Below are 21,971 nucleotides of genomic sequence, written 5' to 3'. Positions count from 1 at the left end.
ACTAAATTAAATACAAAATATTTGCTTTAAAGAAAAATTTCAATGCTCTAATGCATTAGGTATTATTTGAGAAAATAACAGGCTCAGCAGGTGGTCACAGAAATAACTGAATAATACTAGTTAACTAACTAAACATCTGTGGCTTAAACTGTACACAAATCTTGGTTCAGAAGATAGTTCCATTTCCTTCTATGATCCCTTATTTAACTCAGGTCTTACTTTCTGTTTCTATTTTTCAGCTGAAGATCTCTAGTTACTTGAAATGTTCAAACCTTCCTACTTAGCAGCAGTGGAGGGATAGGAAGAAAGTGGGAAAGACAGAAAGGGACTGAAACAGGGCAGTTTTTCCAGAAATATTTTCTATTTGTTGGATTGTTAATAGGTGAAACATACTAAGAAAGAACTCAGTGGTCAAGTTAGGGACATGCTAAGCAAAATTACTTTTCTGTTTGTGTTTTTACTATAGGATTTGCTAAAATAATTTTTAACATACCAATAATGTACATATATAGTAAACATTATTTTCCAAATTTATTTGACCATGACATCTATTTCCTGGGAGTGTTTCACAGTACTAGAGTTCCACAAATTAGCATTGAGGAAGTAGGAATACCAACTAGGGTCGTATACTCTGCCTAGAGCAAATTCCTCATGAAGGAACAAGTAAGAAAAACAAACTATACCAAACATGAAATGGAATCCTAAGAAAGATATAATAGTCTCAATAACATTTTTAATTAAAAAATGAGAAAAAAGAAAAGAAAGATTATCCAGGGGTCCAAGATAACTTTTCCCCCAAAGCACAAAGCTTTAACACAACCTTTAAAGAACAAAGAAAATATAATCAGAAATACCAAAATTACTTGATCCAGTTAAGGGGAAAAGTCAAGTTTTATATTCAAATCAATAGGCTCATGATTCCATTAGCAAGAAGTTACTATTATTCCGTGGAAAAGGAGTGACTTAATTAATATATTTGAGAGACGGTCTAGACAAAGTGAGGCTCATCTCCTGGTTCCCCCTTTCAGGATCTGCTTTCCTAGAGAGGATGCTTTCTGTTCTGCTTTCCAGTACATGCTGTAGGGGAGGGGAGGTCTACGGTTGTAGAGAACCGCCCAGATTATTTGCAGAAGTCTGTCTAATTTCAGGTGGGGTGTTAGGCCATTTGGGATGCATATCTAAACCTAACTTCTTTAGCTAATTAGTAAGAGAAAGCTGATATGTCTCCTGTGTCTTATGTATCAACTCGGTTCTTGTTTTCTCAGACACATGTACTTGTTTCCGTGGGAGAAAATCAAAGTTGGACCTGTTCTCTGTTCTAAAAGGTTAACCTACAAAAGCATTTCCAGCATGTCAAAAGACAGGCAAGTTATGGCTAAAACCCTTCTTTGGAGGATGGGAATGAGAGTCATATAGATAGAATAAAATTCTAAAAATACATGTTCCTTAGTTCCTAAGCCTATGGTGCCACTCCATTATGAACAGTATCCATTATGAACAGTATCTTCCACCAGAGTAAGTTATTATTTAGAGCCATTTAAATGTCAGTAAATCAGCTCAAAGCCTAACAAACCTGATTATAGTTGAGCACATTGCTTAAAAATGGTTTGTTAACTGTTCCTAAGACATACGATTTACATTAATGGCATATATTCAGATTTGTTCATTCAGCAACTCTTTATTGAGCATGCGGTTAACCTGTGGTTATAAAGAAAAAATACTTTTTATTTTTATTTTTACTCTTGAGGGGCTCACAGACATTAAATCATTAACTATATTCTAGTATAATAAATGTTCCTGCATATTCAAAGCTCCCCAGTAAAGTCAGAAGCACTCACATGAGATGACATGGATAATGTGTGCTAGTAGAAGGGTACTCTTAGCCAACTGAAACAAGTGATGACAGAAACCAAAATGCCAGTTTTTTGCTATCTGCCTAGACAATGTACAAACTAAGCCTCCTAGGCAGAGGTAATAGATATTTTTATCCAAGACAGGTCTTATGCTTCCCCTCCTACATGTCCCTCACTGTAATTCTTTTCCTCAGCCGTGGCCAGATTTTTCTCTGAACCTGTATAGACTGGCATGTTCTAGAAGCAGTCCACATAACTCCACACTGGTTAAATCACAGCTCACAGGTTTGGCCTCCTAGACCCCTTCGCAAGAGGGGTTTTCAGAAATACATACTGTCCTTTAAACAAGCTTAATCTGCCCTGGCCCTCAGAAGAGTGGAAAGACTATTAGGTCAGAAACCCTCAGAAGTCTCAAATAGAAACCAGGTCAGGTTTTCTTTCTACTCTGAGCTAAGGGCAATATTTCTCAGTGTGTTAAACTACATGTTTAAGTAAAATTGGTGTCAGATACAGAAAATGGTCATTTTGGTAAGTATCAAAAGCAAGAGAAAAACATAATTTCACATTTAGCATTTCTGGAAAAAAGTCTTTCAAGTGTGTTGTACAATGAAAGGGATTAAAATACTACACGCATGCCTGTGGCCCTAGTATGTACTACTGGCTATGCATTGCTATGAATAACTGTCAAACAGATATTTACCAGTATCCCCTGTGCCATATTTCAGTAATAAATGGAGTTAAGAAATTTCTCTCTGTGAATCCAAAGATTTTAATAAGTTGCAAGAGGGCAGAGATTTTCATCTTTTGTTAGTTATTAAAAATCCCCAGTACCTGGCACATGGGTGCAGTAAATATTTGAAGAACTGTCTGATTTAAAAAAATAAAAACAAAACTTCAGAAATGGAGATGAGGAATGATAAATAAGAACTATAAAAGGCTTACTGTGTGCTAGGAATTATGCTAGCAATAACATTAAAAAGCTTCTCAATCCTTAAAACATGATAGGATAGAGACTCAAAATCAGGTCTGTCCACACTCATGCTAAGTACAATTGTAATTTGTAATGAGGTCTTATGCAGTATTCTATGTTTTCAAAGCATATGTATAAATTTTGTCACAGGGTGATCTTTTCCACATAACACAACCATAAAACCTGTAACGTAATCAAGTATATAAAATATGCTCTAACTAATCTAGTGAGCCAGCATAAATTGAATACAAATGAAAATACATAAAGTAATTAATCTCCGTGACATGTTTTCTTTGTCCTTTGTGCGTAAGACTACTAACAACCACCAAAACCAAAAATTAATTTATAGCCAAATTAATCAAGACTAATTCTCTGTTAAACTTATATAACAATCAAGTGGTTTTCATAATAAAGGAATCTATTAAAGTAGGTGTTTCTATTATTCTAAGATTATTTTATACTTGAGTTAACATTCATGTCTTCCTCTCCAAAATACTTAGAATACCTAAGCCATATTATTTTTTAACAATGATGTCTCAATAAGAAGAAAATGTGCAAAATACCTAAGAGTATGAGATTATGAAAAAAATTTAAATTTACTGAGAAATGTCATATATACCAAAGGATTTATAAAGAATAATAAAATGAATACCCCCTGAATCTACCACAAAAGTTAAGAACAGTATCAGTAGGGTGATCATATAATTCACAACCTGACTGGAACACCTGAAAAAGAAAGGTAATGCTATTAAAATTTACACCAGTACAATAAGCATGAATTGGAACTATCTTGGGCAAACCAGAACCTATGGTTACCTTGTTTATCTGTGGCTTTAGAAGTTCCTTGATTGCCCCTTTGAAGCTCACATCCCTTCTTCTTCCTCACAAGAGGTTAACCATGAAACTAAATGCATTTATCCATTTTACTGTTAATGAACTTTTTTGTTCGTTTCTTTGCTATTATGAACATTCTTAAACATGTCTCTTAACTAGATGTCTCCTGGCACACAAGTAAAGAGTTTCTCTGAGGCATTTAACTAGAAGTGGATCTTCTAAGTTACAGGGTAAATGTGTGTTCAATTTTACTAAATAATATAGCAGTAAGTGAGCTAATCAATCTATATTTTCTTTTAGTTTAATTTTTTCCTTTTATTTATATAACTTACCTCTGTAATTTGTTTTGATTTTGTTTTATTATATGTGGTGACAATCTAATTTTTTCCCCTCAAATAGCTAATTTTCACAATTCTTTTATGGTGAATAATCAATCCTTTCCCAGTTGGTTTGGCATTCTTCCCCCCAAATCAAGTTCTTTTTCTGTTTTTTTAATAAATTTATTTATTTTTGGCTGCACTGGGTCTTCTCTGCTGCATGAGGGCTTTTCTCTAGTTGTGGCGAGCGGAGGCTACTCTTCGTTGCAGTGCGTGGGCTTCTCATTGGGGTGGCTTCTCTTTGTTGCAGAGCACGGGCTCTAGGCGCACAGGCTTCAGCAGCTGTGGCACGCGGGCTCTAGAGCGCAGGCTCAGTAGTTGTGGCGCACGGGCTTAGCTGCTCCGCGGCCTGTGGGATCTCCCTGGGCCAGGGATTGAACCCGTGTTGCCTGCACTGGCAGGCGATTCTTAACCACTGCGCCACCAGGGAAGTCCCCAAATCAAGTTCTTATACAAGTGAGAATCTATGTCAGCCCTATCTATTGTGTTCTATTAGCTTGATAGTGTTGATATTGTCCACTATGATGACATGATCCATCAACCCAGCACAAGAGAACATACCTATTTAGTGACCAGAAAGCTTGTGCTCCTGGATTTACTCTCTCAGTCTCCCCTGGTCACAGGTTCTGACACGAAAGCCTCCTTTTAATTTGTTCCATCATCTTCACACATTTTCTTTTAAAGCTATTAAATGCTTAAAGGAACTTGTGAAACACCTCTTATCCAGGGGTTCCATGAAAGACAGTTAGAAAATCACACTTTGTCCAGATGAAATGCAAAATACTTCTGTTTGAACTCTTGCTATAGGGATACTTGCTATAATGACTTGCAAAAGGCTTTTTTTTTTTAAACCTAAAATTTGTAATCAACTTGAAATCTACTCTAATGAATGTGCACACCTGCCCTAGTGAAAATATTCTGCAGGGGTCCACGGGATCAAGAGTGATACAATCGTACCTAAGCTCTTCTTCTCTAGTTCAAATTATTTAAAGGCACTGTTCATTATCCCTATTTTCTTCCCATCTTTTTCTTGAGAATTTAACCCTTCACAGGTCCAGAGTTTGCTTCTACCATACACCTGGAAGCACAGCCAACCTTAGCCCAGTTTAGATAGTATCTTTAATATATTATTTTTTAATTTATGTTACAGTACAAGCATCCTGCAGTATAGGAGATCATAATACAAATGTGATACTGAACAGTACCTCCGAGTCCTTCACACAACTAATGAATTCATAAAATGTTAAATAATTAGATAATCTAATATTTTTAATGCTTTATGTTTCACAGAAATCTCTGGTGGACAGTCAAGTGCTAGTGATACCTGGGAAAACTGGTGGAATCTGCACAGGCTAGAAACATACTATTACCTTTCTCATTTAAAATTATGGAATTCATAGACTAAATACAATCTGAAAATTTGCTGCTCAATAAGTTTTTAATAATGGATTTGATCAGACAGAGTCCTGAAATTGTCATTTGATAAATTAAACTCACATTTCAGCCTTGTCTCTGATTATACCCAGATAATCTTGGAAGTTCTGGGTTTTCCCAAACTCTTATTTATAATCTCTGGCTTACTAATGGTATGCTAAACTCATCCAGGGTTTATGGCTTTCCTTATTCGTGAAAAGCATATGACTATTTTTTTCTAGTTCTGACAACCATACATGGTAAATACTCTATTAACAGGAGCTGCTGTTAACATAATAACCAAATATACAAGCAAAATTATTTTACTTTAAATATTGGGAAAATGGTATTTGTAATTCAAAAACTTGAGGCAAATGAAGTATTACATAACCTCTAGATCTTGTGTCTCAAGAACACATCAACACATGAACACATCATACTGTGGCACGCATTAAGGTGCCTTTCAAAAGGGTCATTTAAGTTTATACGCGTGACTCCCCCACCAAAAGCAAACAAACAAAATGTCTGATCATTTCATCTATTATAACAAAATAAAAATTCTCCAAATGGATGGGGAAAATCAATAGGACTAGATCCTGCACTCTACCATCTCATCCTTTTCTTCTGAAAACAGTCTTAAGTGAATATATGATGCAAAGACAATATAAAAATGAGTAAGACAAGATTCCTGCCTTTAATATCTAACATTGTCCCTGACACATGGTACATACTCAACATATTTTTGTCTACTGAATGAATTACCTGGCATGTTAAGATTTTTCTTTTGAGTAACAGTCAGCAAATTCTTATTTTATCCACAGAGAAAAAAATTAACTCAAGAAAAATCAAACAAAATCTTCTTACCCACAGTCTGGAGCTGGACACCACCTACAATCAGGATCTGCAACGAGCCACCGTCTAAGCATAAATTCTTCATATTTTTCCATCAAGACATCATCACTTAATATCAAGCGAATATCGTGGGGATTAAACCGTTCAGTACATTCTGGGCAACTGATATTAACCCTACTTTCAGAAATTTCTATCCTTAGGTATTGTCGTAAGCAATCCACACAAGATCTATGATGACAAGTCATTATCTCAGGAAATCTGTCTTTAGAATGCCGTAAAAGGCACAAGGGGCACTCTATAAAGTCTCCAACTTGTTTGCTGATAGAAGTTAATCCATTGTCAGAGGAGGTATTTGTAGAGAAAATGGAGTTCTTATCAGTACACATTTCAGAATGTATACTTTCAATACTCGCAATTCCATCCACCCCGCCATTTAGCTCCCTTGATTTACGTTTGTTATCCTTTTTCCTCCGAAACAGAGAGCCTATTGAAATTCTTCTTTTTTTGGGTGCCTTTTTGACCGAAGGCAAGCTCACAGATGAAGCAGAAGACTGAAGATCTCGATCTGAACCCATTTGCCGATGTAAACTCATGTCTAAAATGCTCATTAGAATTGAGTCAGGGTCTGTGGTTACACACAGCCCTTCATTATATTTAGAGATAAAACCTGTTTCTTGTTCTTGCATTCAGATTAAGTCATGATGTAAGAAAATCCTATTCGGTTCCTTCAGAGAATTCTTGAAAGAGTTCAATTTATGGTAGACTTATCACAGACGTTCTGAAAAACAAAAGAAAACAAAAACACCAAGATTATTTAATTGCATGTTTCTTAATAAACTTACAAACTCTCTATGAAACTTCAAACAAGTATGTTCTTTAACCATTAGTTTTTGGTTTTGATTTTTTTAAATAAGGCCAGTTTATTGAGTAGTCTACAAGAGAATATAAAACCAATGTTGATATAACAAAGATATTACTTAAGCTTAAGAGTCTAGATTTGAGCTGACCTTATTCTTAAAATCTTGTACAAAACTTTTGATTTTTATCACACTCAAACCTCAATGATTCCCACTGCCTTTAGGAGTTTAAAAAAAATTGACAATAAAATGGACATGCAAATACAAATGGCTAAGTAGAGCTTACACAATTGTGAAGAACAAAGTGTGTGTGTGGTGGGGGGGCCGGGGGATGCTCTTACACTGCCAGATATAATGACTCATTATAAAGTTACAATAATTAGGAAGACAGTGTGGTACATCACAAAGATGGATACAAAGACCAGTGGAACAGAACACAGTCCAGGAAAAAAGTCCCACATACACACACGGATACTTGACTTGTTGCCAAAAGTGACACTGCTGAGCATTAGCAATGGCCTCGTCAAAAACAAAACAAAAACAACATAGTACTGTTTTACTGGTTACCATCTGAGAAGAGAAAAGGAACTTAACCTATAGCTAACCCCCTGCATAAAAATCAATTGATGGTTCATAGATCTAAATGTGAAAAGTAAAATCATAACGCTTCTAGGAGTTGATAGAAGAGAATATTTCAACGAAAAGATTTCTTAAACAAAACATACTAAAGTACTTACCATAAAATGAAAGATTGTTAAATTGGACTACGATAAAATGAAGAGACAGTATTAAGGGAGTGGAAGAAGACATTTGCCACATAAAACTAATAAAGGACCAGTATCCAGAATATGGAAAGAATACTTAGACGTCAACAAGACAAAGCAGACAATATAATAGAAAAATGGGTGAGGGACATAACAGGCACTTCACAAAAGAATATGAAAAAGTGTTCAACATCATTTGTTGTACACATTAAAGCCACACTGAGAGACCACTACACACCCAGCAAAATGGCTAAAATTCCAACTGACATTTCCAAATGTTAGCAAAGATGTGGACTGCTGGTAGGAGTTTGGAAAACTACTTTGGAAAACTGTTTAACAGTAGCTACCAAATTTGGACACATGGATACTCTATTACCCAATTTATACTCCTAGATATGAATGCATGAGAAATGAATGCATACATGCACCAAAACATCTACATAACAACATTCACAGCAACACTAGTTATAATAAGCCCAAACACTGGTCACAACCCATATTTCCATCAATGGTAGAATGGATAAACAAGTTGTGGTATATTCATTCCACATTCTGGTATATTCTGGTATACCAGAAAGCAATGAAAATGAACAAAATACTGTTACTCATAAAACAAGAATGAATCTCTCATAAAAGGACATGTACTGTATAATTCCATTTAAATAAAGTTCAAAAACAGGCAGAGCTAATCTATGTTGTTGTAAGTCAGTACTGTAGCTACCTTTTGAGGAGAGGCACAAAGGAAGAGGCACATGTATAGTGGTTACAAAGGTATGCTCACTTTGTGATAAATCACTGACCCACAGACTCATGATTAATGCATTTTTCTTGGTGACTGTTATAACACGATTAAAGGTCAAAAAAAAAAAACAAGCTCCCTGAGGTGATATCCACACATATTTCACTCAGGCAAACTTTACTCATGTCTATCAGTTTATATTTCCCCATCATCTGCAGCATATTCCCTTAATTCTGAGGGAAATATAGAGTGTGATGGTAAATGAACTAAAATTTTCTGCACATTTTCTTCTTTATAGTTATTATATTCTCTTGCATCTCAAAATGCTTTTTGTACAACAGGGTTCAATAAATGTATCAATGAACAGAACTGTAGAGGGAATCTATCTTGGGGATTCTGTCCTAAGAATTTATCATTTAAAACATTAAACCAGTGGTATTTAATGAATATCAGCTGGAGAATTTTTCAAAACACACTTTTAGAAATTTGATACCCATATAATTAATTATCCAAAAAAGAACCTAGTAAGAGTGAATGGAGGTGCTATTAATATTTAAACTAGGATAACAGGGGCAAACTAGAACATACGGTCATCCCACTTAGGAAGCCTTTCTAAAACATACTGCAAATAAACAAATAGGCATCAAAGGAAAAGAAACAAATTTGAATACTAAAAAATTTAATATTTTTATATGGTAAAAAATACTATAAAGTAGGATGACGTGATAAATTAGTAAAACATGTATAACAATGAACAAATTTCCTTAGTATACAAACAGCTTTTACACATTAGTAAGAAAGAGATGTACAACCTAGTAGTAAAATAAGCAAGGATATAAGGAGGAAGTTTGGAGAAAAAGAATTACAAAAATTAGGAAGATAGGAAACAGTGTTCAACAACACTAAAGAAATGAAAATTCAAACATCAGATATACCATCTTTGTACACATTAGACTGACAAAGGTTGAAAGGGTTGGTGAACGTGTATTGAAAGAAGCACCTCACATATTGTTGGGAGGACTGCAAATCGGCACAACTCTGGGGAACCATTTGGCACTATCTATCAAACTTCAAAATGGAACTGTTCTTTGACCAGCAATCCTACATGTAAAATTTATCCTTCAGAAAATATGACACAAGTGTGCAAAGAAATATTGTGCAAGGAAACTCACTGCAGCCTAGCTGATAGAAGCAAACAAAACAAAACAAGGCAAACAAGCCCCACACAAAACCTGGAAATAACTTGTGTCCCACAGGGAACTGGTAAAAATAAAGGAACCAACCACAATTTACGTGTAATGATACGGAAAAGATCTCACTACATAATACTGAGTGAACAATAATAACTGCAAAATAGTATGTATAGTATGAACCCATTTGTGGAAAAAAACGCACCCACAGAGGTTTATATGTACCTACACCATTTCTGGAAAAATGTTAAACCATTAACAATGGCTACCTTGGGGAGAATAATCTTTAGTATTCACTTTCTGCTTTCTGCATAGTTTACAATTGTATCATGAGCATCTATTGCATACAGTTTTTTAAAAAACCAGCTAATTGAACCCCACAAACAAAAAACATATTCCACTCTAGAGCTGGGTAGCTGGGTAGGATGTGGTCCAGAACTTGTATATTTTGAAAATGTTCCTCAGTAATTTAGTTGCACACGCTGGTCAAGAACCACTAATTCTAAAGAGAGTCTGCTAAACACTTTCACTTAAAAACAGAATTCTATAGGCTTGGCCTCCAAAACAAGGCTCCTTGTTTTTCATTAGTTTAGGTACTAAAAATAAAAGTGCCATTAAAAAGAAAAAAACAACCTCAGTTTATAGTCATTTTCAGCCTATGGGGCTATAGTGAGGTAGTACTTAAAAACCTATGTATAGAGATAAGAGAGACATTAATAAAAAACCACATAAATTAATGACTATCCTGTAGAAAAAATCCACAAAAGGTGTCTAAAAGCATGTGACCCAACAGTATTGGGAATGCCTCAATCAAGGGGACTTTGGCTTAATTTCAGAGTTAAAGTCTAAGCCTAGCATGTGCTAAACCCTGAGGTTACCACCACAAACAAGATAGACATGGGTCTCTATACTCAATGCGATATGTCTGGAGAAGAAATATATATCACAAAACCAATAGTTATAAACTTATATACATTAAATTTGTCTCTGTTACTACAATTCTTGAAAACAGCTGAGCCCATTTTCACCAGATTTGGAGTCTTTCAGACATTATGACAAGCTATAGGCTATTACAGAATTCATCTTAAAAAGAAAGGAAGCCATCTTGCAAGCCACCTACAAGATTAATAAGAGGCGCTGCATAACAGCAGATTCAAAAGATATAGTCAATATTTCACCCCAACACCCCAAAGTGTGGACATATTCGTCCCTCCTTCCCCTCCTCTCAGTGATTTACAATATACAAGTTTTAGCAATATAAAGTTTACTCTAACTTTGCAGATGGGAAATCAGAGACTCAGAGTATTAAGTAAAGAACTAAACCTAATTATTTTAGTGGTATATGAAATTAAGATTATATGGTTCACCCATAACAAAGAGTTTTTAATCAAACTGTTTATTTGCATAAACATTTAGAAATTAGTAAACTAACTTGGATTTCTGAGACTATACCCTTAACCACCAAAAAAACAAAAAAAGCACTACAGAAATTCTGCCAATTTGAACAGATGACAAAAATGTGTGAAATTATAAAAAAAAAAACTTTCACTGATTTAGAAACTTATTTTTAGAAAAAGCTAATTTTATTCTCCAATGAAAAATAAAAATCTATTATTTGCATCATTTAATATAGTATTCTTTTTGAACTCAACTTTTTAAAGTAAACTATCAACTGTATCAATCTGTCATACTATTGTTATGTTCTGCCTCAGAAATGCACACACCATTAAGACAAAAATATTATTTGAGTTCTAAAACAAAAAGCTGGGTTGCTGGTTGGAAAAAGAAGGGAAAATACGTTGTATATAATAATACCACTACACAGTAGAGTTTTAAAGTGCTTTTAAAGCACTTTTGATTTAAACTTCATTGCCCTATGGAATGGGTATTATTATCCTTATTTGATAGATGAGAAAAGTGAAGTGCAGAGAGGGTAAATATTGCACAGTTAGGAAATAACAGGGTTTAGGGTCAAATTCAGGTCTTCTGATATCTCGGCCTCAGTACCATCATCTGTCTGCAGTTGCCTTCATGAAACAACTCCAGTCACTATCGGTATATCAAAAATTGTCTCAGAAAACAAAAGACAATTATATTTTACATATCATCTAGGGCTGGTCTTAACTATCCCTCAATTCCATGCCTTATTCAAGCCATTCCCCCATCTGAAATGCCACTCCCTTTTCTCTCCTCCTAACTAAACTGTACTCACATTTTATAACTCAGATAAGAAATTTTTACTGTGTTCACTTGTTTTTCTGCCCTGATTACCGTCAATGTTTTAATAAGGTTTTCAATGTAGAACTTGAATATTTGTGATTTCTTTAGTACCACACACAGCCAAGATGGTGTCATGAACATAGACACTGTGAATAAATACCAAATGAGTATTTCTTAAAATGACACAATGTCACTGAAGTGATGCTACTGTTTCATAAGCACAAGAAAAAATCTTGTTATTTCACTGTCATGCCTCCTAGGCATATACATGCTCTACTTTTTTTTTTTTTTTTTTTTTAAATGTTGTGGACTGTCACGTACAGGGAAGTGTAGATTGTAGGAAAGCTCAGTGTTGTGTTTTTTAAAATTTTATTTATTTATTTATTTATTTATGGCTGTGTTGGGTCTTCGTTTCTGTGCGAGGGCTTTCTGTAGTTGCAGCAAGCGGGGGCCACTCTTCACTGCGGTGCACGGGCCTCTCACTATCGCGGCCTCTCTTGTTGCGAAGCACAGGCTCCAGACGCGCAGGCTCAGTAATTGTGGCTCACGGGCCCAGTTGCTCTGCAGCATGTGGGATCTTCCCAGACCAGGGCTCGAACCCGTGTCCCCTGCATTGGCAGGCAGACTCTGAACCACTACGCCACCCGGGAAGCCCCATGCTCTACTTTTTAAAACGTCCAATTAGCTCACACCAAGTTTACAAAGACAAATATGAGGTCTACTGGATCAAATGCAAAATAAATTATGTATTAAAAACCTAGAGTAGTTTACATCATTTCAGAGCAGGAAGAGATGATGAGAGGCAGTAAATGTACTTAATGATATAATTTGAAATGTATACAACTCCTAATAATCCCCAACTTTGGGTATTCTTTAAACTGATTTACTATCACAAGGATTTGTCGAAGTACAACACATCGATAACATGAAGAAAATCAGTGGGGGAAAAAGATAACTGAGGTTGGCCTCCATGATGTTATGGCTGTTGGCTTAGTGGGTATACCTTTCCCCTCTAAATAAAAGTATAGATCTGTAATTGCAGATGCTAGAAGAGCTTAGTGAAACAGAAAAGGAGAGTAAAATACAAGTAGACCCCATATTATGTATTTTCAACCAAGTATCTAAAATCATATAGGAGGCAATTCTCTTAACACCAATGTCACAAGAAATTCCAATCACTTGCTAATTAAAATATGAGAAATGGCTCTCTTTTCCCCTCTTTCCCAGTCTAGCACAACTCCAACAAGTAACGAAGACTCTCTGCCAATTGCTGCTACACACTTTCATCCCCCTGAAGAAACTGGTTGAAAAATTAGTTTTTATCGCTGGCAAAGGAGCCCCACCTCCTGACCTTTTTATGTACTTAAATTGAAGACTACCACCTGAGATTGGTATGAAGGACAAAGATCTGAACCTGCTTACCTAACCTTCTCTAGCCCACAGTGTTTATACCTCTTTAAAGTCAAGATCTCTTTGATTCTAACTTTTTTGTACCTCTTGAGGAATATGTGAGGAATTAAGAAATAGGAATAGCCCACAACAAAGGTATTTCTACCACGTGTCAAAGCTTTAAGGACCAAAGATGTAGTAGAAGTGCTGATAACTTCGTACTGACGCATCAAAAAATACATCTAATTTGGCAGCACGCTATTTTTTATTCTTCGTAAAAATTATGGAAGTTGACCATTCCAGGTGAAGCACCTAATAAACAATTACAATACTGTTTGACGTGAAAATGTGTTGCAGATTTTAAATGCTCAACTTATAAACACAGGATAGATAAAAACAGTTAGAAAGCTCAGATCCATAAAAATAGTAGCCCATGTTTGAAAAGCTGTATGTATCAGTCAGGGTCCTAGCAAAAAAACAAAGCAGTTTCAAAGAGATAACTGAAGGGCTCATTTACAAAGGTGTGGGTAGGGTTAAAGGAACCAACAGGGATGGCAAAGTACTCAGGAAACCACTGCCAGCCTTCTGAAAGAAGGAGCAGGGAGAGAGCTGTCCAATGGCAACTGGAAGAATAAATACCCAGCTTCTCTCTTCTCTGGATCTCCAATATCCACCAATGCCTCACACTGGCTAAATCCAACGAGAAACCAACAAAGGAGCCCAAGTGAGGCAGTCCTTAGACTAGGCCAACCTCCTCTGGGGCACAGAGAAAGTCAAGGAAGGATGAGGAGTGGATCTGGAGGGGCAAATAAAAAACACCCAGTCTGGATGTATAAAGAAGAGAATTTGGGAGTCAAGACCTGGTCAGCCACTGTTAGTTATAAAATCTCAGATTATGTCCGTTCCTGAGTCTGTGATCTCCACTACAAAATATGGATGATACCACTTACTTCAAATAGATGTTATGAGAAGAAAGTGAAATTGGCACATGCTAAAACCTGGCACTATGCTAAATGTTAGCTGAAGTGAAATGTAAGACAAGCTTTGTATCTCTAGTACCTAATACAACTTGTAACTTATTGTAGGTGCCTAATAAACACTGGATAAATAAATTATGATGCAGAACACACATAAGTAGAAGTGAGGAACTGAGGATTCTGTTCATATCTTTGCTTTTGGCTTGTTATTGCTGTAAGATTCTCTTTAAGTGATACAACCTTACCACATCCAGCTTTTTAAACTGTGAAAAGAATCTTTACCCCACAAGTGCTACAGCAGCGGTCCCCAAGCTTTTTGGCACCAGGAATTGGTTTCGTGGAAGACAATTTTTCCATGGACCGGGGTAGGGAAACGGTTTCGGGATGATTCAAGTGCATTACATTTATTGTGCACTTTATTTCTATTATTATTACATTGTAATATATAATGAAATAATTATACAACTCACCATAATGCAGAATCAGTGGGAGCCCTGAGCTTGTTTTCACTTGCCACTCACTGATAGGGTTTTGATATGAGTCCGCAAGCAATTGATTATGGTCTCTGTGCAGTCAAACCTCTCTGCTAATGATAATCTGTATTTGCAGCTGCTCCCCAGCGTTAGCATCACATTCTCAGCTCCACCTCAGATCATCAGGCACTAGATTCTCATAAGGAGCGCACAACCTAGATCCCTCGAATGTGCAGCTCAAAGTAGGGTGTGCGCTCCTATGAGAATCTAATGTCGCCACTGACCTGACAGGAGGTGGAGCTCAGGCGGTAGTGCAAGCGATGGGGAGCGGCTGTAAATACAGATGAAGGTTCACTTGCTCACCTGCCACTCACCTCCTGCTGTGCTGCCACGGCAGTGGTCCATGGGTTGGGGGTGTTGGGGACCCTTGTGCTACAGGATAAATAAGACATGTTGAATATCTTGACATTATACAACTTCAAGAATTACAGATTTAAAATATTCAACCAATAAACATCTCCTAACTACAAACGTTTTAGTAGCATCTACTAACCACCCACATGCCTGTGTGATTTAAGACTCATGAAAGGGTATTTTGGAGATAGAAGGCTAGGCAAAATAAAGTTTATAGACAATAAAGAAATTAATTTACCAAGAGAAAATCCCATTATACTCTTGAATATCTGTTTTTGCCTCTGTTATTCAGCTAAAATTAGGTTTCTTCTGTTACTTCTCACAAAGGTAGAAAGACGGAGAAAATCCAGTAATTTTGCGTTGATAAATGCTAAGTATAAGAGCAAAGAGTACCTACGGTTTCTGATTTCAATTTCTTTTACTGATGTCTGACACCCAGATGTTCAGCACCTCTAAAACATGAATGTAATAAAAGTAGAATGCAAAAACACTTAATAGCACTGTTGAAGAGAACGGAAAGAGGACTAAATATAAAGTTGTTTTTGTTTGTTTGAAGTGAGGAGGGAATAGGTACAGAGATTCCCAGCACAGTTTCTACTGATAATTAATTCTGGTCACTAGTGAAGCCTGAGCTATCTCATACTCAAGTGAGAATAAAGAACATAAAGAAATGAGACTTTCTATTTTAGATGCTACTAAAATACTATTTTATATTACAAAAGCATAACAGGCCATTAAACTTTTTCAGCCATATATACTTATGTTGAGAGGTTGAGAGAAGATGAGGAATAAAGAAAAAATTTTAATGACTATATATTTGGTATTATATGTGGTTCTCAAATGTTTCCAAGTCACATTTCATTTTCTGTGAACTAACCACATGTTCACATCCTGCTGTTGGTATAAGGCCTTTTATGTAAAGGAACTTTGTTATTATGTGTCAAATAAATTAAAAAAAAAACTGTATGGCAATTTTCCAATGTAGGAATTTAAAATTTTGTGTGTGTGTGTGTGTTCAAATTCACATATCTTTCTCTTTATGACCTTTGGATTCTATATCTGTCTTGGAACACCTTGCTCACTCCAAGATTATATTTTTAAAATTTGCTCATGTTTCTTTCTGGTATTTCTATGCTTTGTTTGTTTATTGCTTACATGTTTCATCCATTTCAATTTATTTTCATGTTAGGACTAAGTAGAGATCAAAATTTGAGTTCTTCTAAATGGCTAGCTAGTTATCTCAACACCAATTATTGAATAATGATCTCCTTTCTACCTACCTCTGACCTAATTTGGTAGGCTACTTCTTGGTGTATGAATTTCTTGCTACCTAGGTGGTATGGACTTCCAAAATATGTTCTTGAAATAAACTACCGAACTGTTTTGTTCCAATTTATGCTCCCACCAACTGGAAAGGTGCTTACTTCCCTGAATTCTCATCAACACCCTATATCATTTCAATAGCTTTTTCTAAGTGGCAAAAAAAAGTAAGTACTTTCATTTCCATTTCTTTGATTACTAAACAAATTGAATGTTTGTTCACGCTTACAGCCCTCTTTATTTTTTCAGTGATTTATCTGTTCATATTTTTTGCCCATTTTAACACTGGAACATTAATGGTCCTCTTTGACTTTAAACCTTTCATATTTACTTCCTCCTAATATTTGCCCTTGAATTTTGTGATTTTTGAAGAGGTTTAAGATGTTTATTTAGTCACATCTACCAAGTTCTTCTTTCATTGCTTTATATGCTTACAAAGTATTTTCTGAGGATAAAATCTATTTTTAGACATATTTACCATTTCTGGTACTGTTCATTCCTTCTTGTGGATCCAAGTTTCATCTGATGTCTGATGTCATTTCCCTCCAGCCTGAACAACTTCCTTAAGCATTTCTTGGTGTTGCAGGTTTCCTAGCAATGAATTCTCTCAAGTTTTGTTTATTTGAAAAATGTCCTTATTTCACCTTCATTTTCATGGATATTTTGTTCCGAATATAGAATTCCAGGTTGATAGCTTTATCCTTTCAGAACTTTAAATAGGTCATTCCACTGTCTTCTGGTCTCCAATCATTTCTGATTAAGTCATCCTTCATTGATATTTTAATTCCTCTGTAGTAATGTGGGGGTTTTTCCCCTTTGGCTACATTAACATTTTCTTTCCATCTTTGACATGCAGCAGTTTGATTAAGATATGCCTAGATGTGGTTTTCCTTTTATTTATCCTACTTGGGGTTCAATGAACATATTTTTTACCCTACTGTCTGTCTATGTCTGTCTCTTATCTCTCTTTCTGCTATTCACATGTTAGTTTAATACTGTCCCATTGGCCATCAAGGCTCTGTTCATTTTTTGTAATCTTTTTTATCCATTCTTTGGATGGCAAATTTTGTTGATCTAGCTTCAAGTTCATCAACTTTTTCCTCTTCCTTCTCCAATCTGCTGTTAAATCCATTCAGTAAAATCTTTATTTCAGATATTGTACTTTTCAGTTCTAGACTATCTCTTCTTCTTTATAGTTTCTATTTCTCTGTTGAAATTCCCCATCTATTCAGTCATCATGATCATGCATCTCCCTTTAGGTCACTGAATATATTACAGTTGCTTTAAAGTCTGCTAATTCTGCTAATTTTAGGGTCAGCTACCATTTTGGGGTGGATGGTCTTGACATTAAATCACATTATCCTGATTCTTCACATGTCTAGTAGTTGTCTATTATAAACTGGATTTTGTGGATGTTAAGCAGTAGAGACTTTTACAGCTTCTTATCTGCTTCTAAGAGTGAGGATTTTTATCATACCTAGCAGTTAAATCACTGGCTAATAAAGTCAAAACTGTGGAGGCTGGTTTTATGTTTTAGAATGGGTCTCTGGGCACAAATGTTTAAAACCCCTTAATTTGGTGGGAATGAAACACCAAATTGTCTCCCCTGCAGAGAGTAGCAGGTGAACTCTCTAGTCAGCTTTTTCAGCCTAACTGCTATTATTTTCCATTGAGCTCTTTGGAATCTTTCTGCAGAGTTCAGGGGTCACCTAGGTATTTCAGGGGAGTTTTTTCATAGATTTTGGGGCTATCCTACTACAACTCCCTCCTTTCTGGGATTTATCCACTTAATTTCCAGCCATTCTGGCAGTCCCAAATTCCATCCCTTGATACCTTAGGCCAGTAAGACTTTAGTTTTCTGCTTGATTTTCAGCTGCCCTGTGCTGCATGAACTTTTCCTCAAGAGGAAAGCTGTATACACTTTGGGGGAAAAACATCTGGCAGTTTTCCAAAGGAGACCTTTACCAAAGGATCTGAGATACAGTATTCTTGAATCTGTATACGATGCTGTCATAGGAAATTTTAGCTTAAGCATGCATTAATTCATTATTCTTTATAATCATTAATTTATTTACTCTTTCAACAAATATGTTCAGTGCCTATCATGTGCCAAATACTCTTCTAGGTGGTAGACATATAAGAGTGAACAAGAGAGACAAGGCCCTTGTTCTGTGGAACTTTCATTCTAGTGCATCCTAACCAAGCACTGAATAAAGACATTTCAGACTATGTCTTCCCCAAATAGTAATATTACTGACTTGGCAAGGATATAAATTATAATAAAGTGATTCCCTTTTTTCATAAGCATAATTTTGAAAAAAAAAAGACTTGATTTTATATTTGAGCATATATGATAGTCCCATAATCTGAACAAATATTTATCAATATCCCATTTAAAGCTTTTTTTCTAAAAGACTATACGTATGTGCTTCTGACAGCACTCTATTTTTCACAGTGACAATAGTTTTCTAGCATAATAAATAGCAGACAATTTAAGTTGTACAAAGACGAATCACTAGTTATCTGACCAAATGATCTAGTATAGAGAAAATTAATTTAGCTCACTGTGCATAACTTCAGAAACAAATATGGTAAGTAAACAGTGGGGGATATCCTTGAAACTTAATTCACTTTTTGGGCCTTGCTCTTCCTCTAGTGTTAAATAAAGTTCCAAAGGCACTGAAAAAAGGAAATATTTATCTTCCATAGCATTTACTACATAGAGTTGCAAACAACATATCAAATTTAAATATGCCTAGGTATAATTTGGTAGTAGTTGATTACCAAAAAACAGAATTAATTATCATAAGCCTTCCTTTGATCAGACTACAACTAGAAGTGATGTACTAGAAATGATGTATCTGCACACAAGCTAATTTTGGCCCCAAATAAACAGACCTTTGTACATCTGAACAAGAAGTTCATTAACAGAAATTTGAGGCATTAAATTACTTGGATTTTCATATACAGCTTTGTCTGAACAGTGATAAATCACTAAAGTTCATTATAATGAAGTTTGATATTGCTCAAAAAGGTTATTTATATGTTTAAAGTTATTTTAAGTTATGTCATTCATCTTGTCAATGTCAAATGTGAAAACGTCATATTTTCTTCTAATAAATCTATTCCCCAATATAGCTGGAAATTCAGCTACAGCAGCAGTGCAGGCTCTGGGCATAATTCTTGCTGTCCAAATATTAAGGAGACAGACTCTCCTTATAAATCTTATAAAAACTCTGACTCATTAAACATCTCTTGATACAGTCTGTTAAAGTAAAAATATAATAGGCACGATAATAAATTTTTGGAGAAGGATAAAAATGCTTAAAAATAGCAGCTAATGCATGGATAGGCTTCAGAGAAATCCATGAAATTTCTAAAACTGTATACTAAATTGTGAATATAGGTATATTCTAGAGATAGAATCCATAGCTTTCAAGAGATTCTCCAAGGAGTCTAAAGTATAACAAACTGTTAACTGCTACTGCTGAGATGGCAGAATTTAATTTGCCAGTAAGTTACCATCAGTTTCTGTAAATTGTGTCTGTTCTCACTAATTTACATTATTAGTACAATATTCATAATTATTAGCTCAGTTAGAACATACTTCTATTCCTTTAAGATTTGAAGTTGCAGTTCCTTCCAAAAAAGTTTGGGGGAACATAAAAAACAACGTTCATCCCTAAACAAATGTCTCAGATTCAGAATGCAAGAATAAATATAAGGTATGTAGATAGCCTAGAATAACCCATCACATGTTTAAAAAACAAAATCTAACAAGCAAAGGCTACCTGTTGTATATTCAAAGGACAATTGAGTATAAATATAAAGATATTATAAAGCAATAATGTCATCTTCACTTAAAATGGCAATTACCACTGAAAAACTTTTTTTTAAGTTTATCATTCCTCATAAGGTAAGTCAATAACAATATTCCTATTTAAAATGTAACAGGTACAAAAAAGTAAAATGTTTGATGCCCAATGAGAAAGAATCAGCAACGGTGCTAGAAATACAACCGAAAAGCCTTTTAATTACTGGAATGTCTCCTCAGAAACATGAGCCTATTATATGCAGATCTAAGAAATCTGGGTTCTATAGATAGCTACCAAGTGGTTTTGTGGCTTTAGTTCAGCAATAACCTCTCTGTATCATCTGTGGCAGAGATGATGTTTTATACTCACCTGTTTCATTTTCCTTCCATTTGCAGCTAGATGCAACCATGTGTCCAGTCCTGGCCAGTGCAATGTGAGTACAATGATGTACGCCCTTTCCAGGACTAGTCCCTAAGTCATCCTTTCAATCATCCTTTGAGCTCTCTCTCTTCCCTCACTAGCTGGCTGAATATAGTAATTTTAGTGATTGACTCCAAGTAGGCCTCTGGGGACAGCTGAGTCACAAGATGGAAGGAATTGGAATACCTGAGTCATCCACACGGTTCTCTGTGTGAGTGAGAAATTAACTTTTATAGTGTTCCGCCTGAGATTTTGGGGTTGTCTGTTTCAGACACAACTATCTTACCCAAGATAAGGTAAAATGAGGGAATAACTTATGAGTAGCTTGGACGGGAAATTTTTAAAATACTATACAAATATGGGGTAATGATAGCATCTTTTTATTCAGACAGTAAAGCACAGACTTTGGAGTCACAAAGTTTGGGTTCAAGTTCAGATTCTGACACTTATTAGCTAGCTGTGTGACACTGCGTTAAATTACTAAGACAGTTTACTCAACTGTAAAATAGGAATAATGAATAACCTACAGTCCACAAGATTATTACTAGGATTAAATAAAATATATAAAGAATCCAGCATGCGTATGACATATTAATCACTTAACAAATATTAGCTATAACTATTACAAATATCTGAGGAGATGGCACAAATGTAACTGAACCATTTACTGGATAAAACTGTTTAAAAAGAGATTATCATGCTTAAGGTTAGAAATAAAATGAAACAAACTGTTGGCTCTGAAATTGCTTGTCTAATGTCATCAGAATAGTTAGCCATTTTCAAGTTTGGAATACATCATTATAGTACACGAAGTTCTCCAACATAAATATAGTTTTCACCCTTGTTATGTTTATACAGCTACAAACCTATGACAAGTGGTCTAATATTAAAAGTGGAGTAAATAATTGCAACTTAACTACTTTTATATATGGGGGAGGTGGAGGTAACTCAACAGAGCATTAACATAGGCACATATCAGTTTCCAGCAAGTTTTTTGGAAAGTGAATGCTTATCAAGACTCAAATATACTACCTTGAGCTCTATCCTTAACATAATTTCTATGATCGCCTAGAAACATAAACTAAAAGTTCAGA

General features: G+C 35.4%; 1 protein-coding gene across 1 annotated transcript in view; it reads right to left on the bottom strand.

Annotated features, from left to right (window-relative positions):
* Window positions 1-21,971, bottom strand: part of RNF19A (ring finger protein 19A, RBR E3 ubiquitin protein ligase) — a 57,491-nt gene that overhangs the window by 23,932 nt on the left and 11,588 nt on the right. Inside the window, exon 2 of the mRNA XM_036830575.1 lies at window positions 6,312-7,077. Coding sequence (XP_036686470.1) covers window positions 6,312-6,985 — 674 coding nt within the window. The 5' untranslated portion in view covers window positions 6,986-7,077. The remainder of the gene's footprint in view (window positions 1-6,311; window positions 7,078-21,971) is intronic.

This window comes from Balaenoptera musculus, chromosome 17 (genome assembly GCF_009873245.2).
Source record: "Balaenoptera musculus isolate JJ_BM4_2016_0621 chromosome 17, mBalMus1.pri.v3, whole genome shotgun sequence".
In the NCBI taxonomy this organism is placed as follows: domain Eukaryota; kingdom Metazoa; phylum Chordata; class Mammalia; order Artiodactyla; family Balaenopteridae; genus Balaenoptera; species Balaenoptera musculus.
The sequence above is the reverse complement of the archived record's forward strand: the minus strand, read 5'-3'. Positions and strand labels throughout refer to the sequence as shown.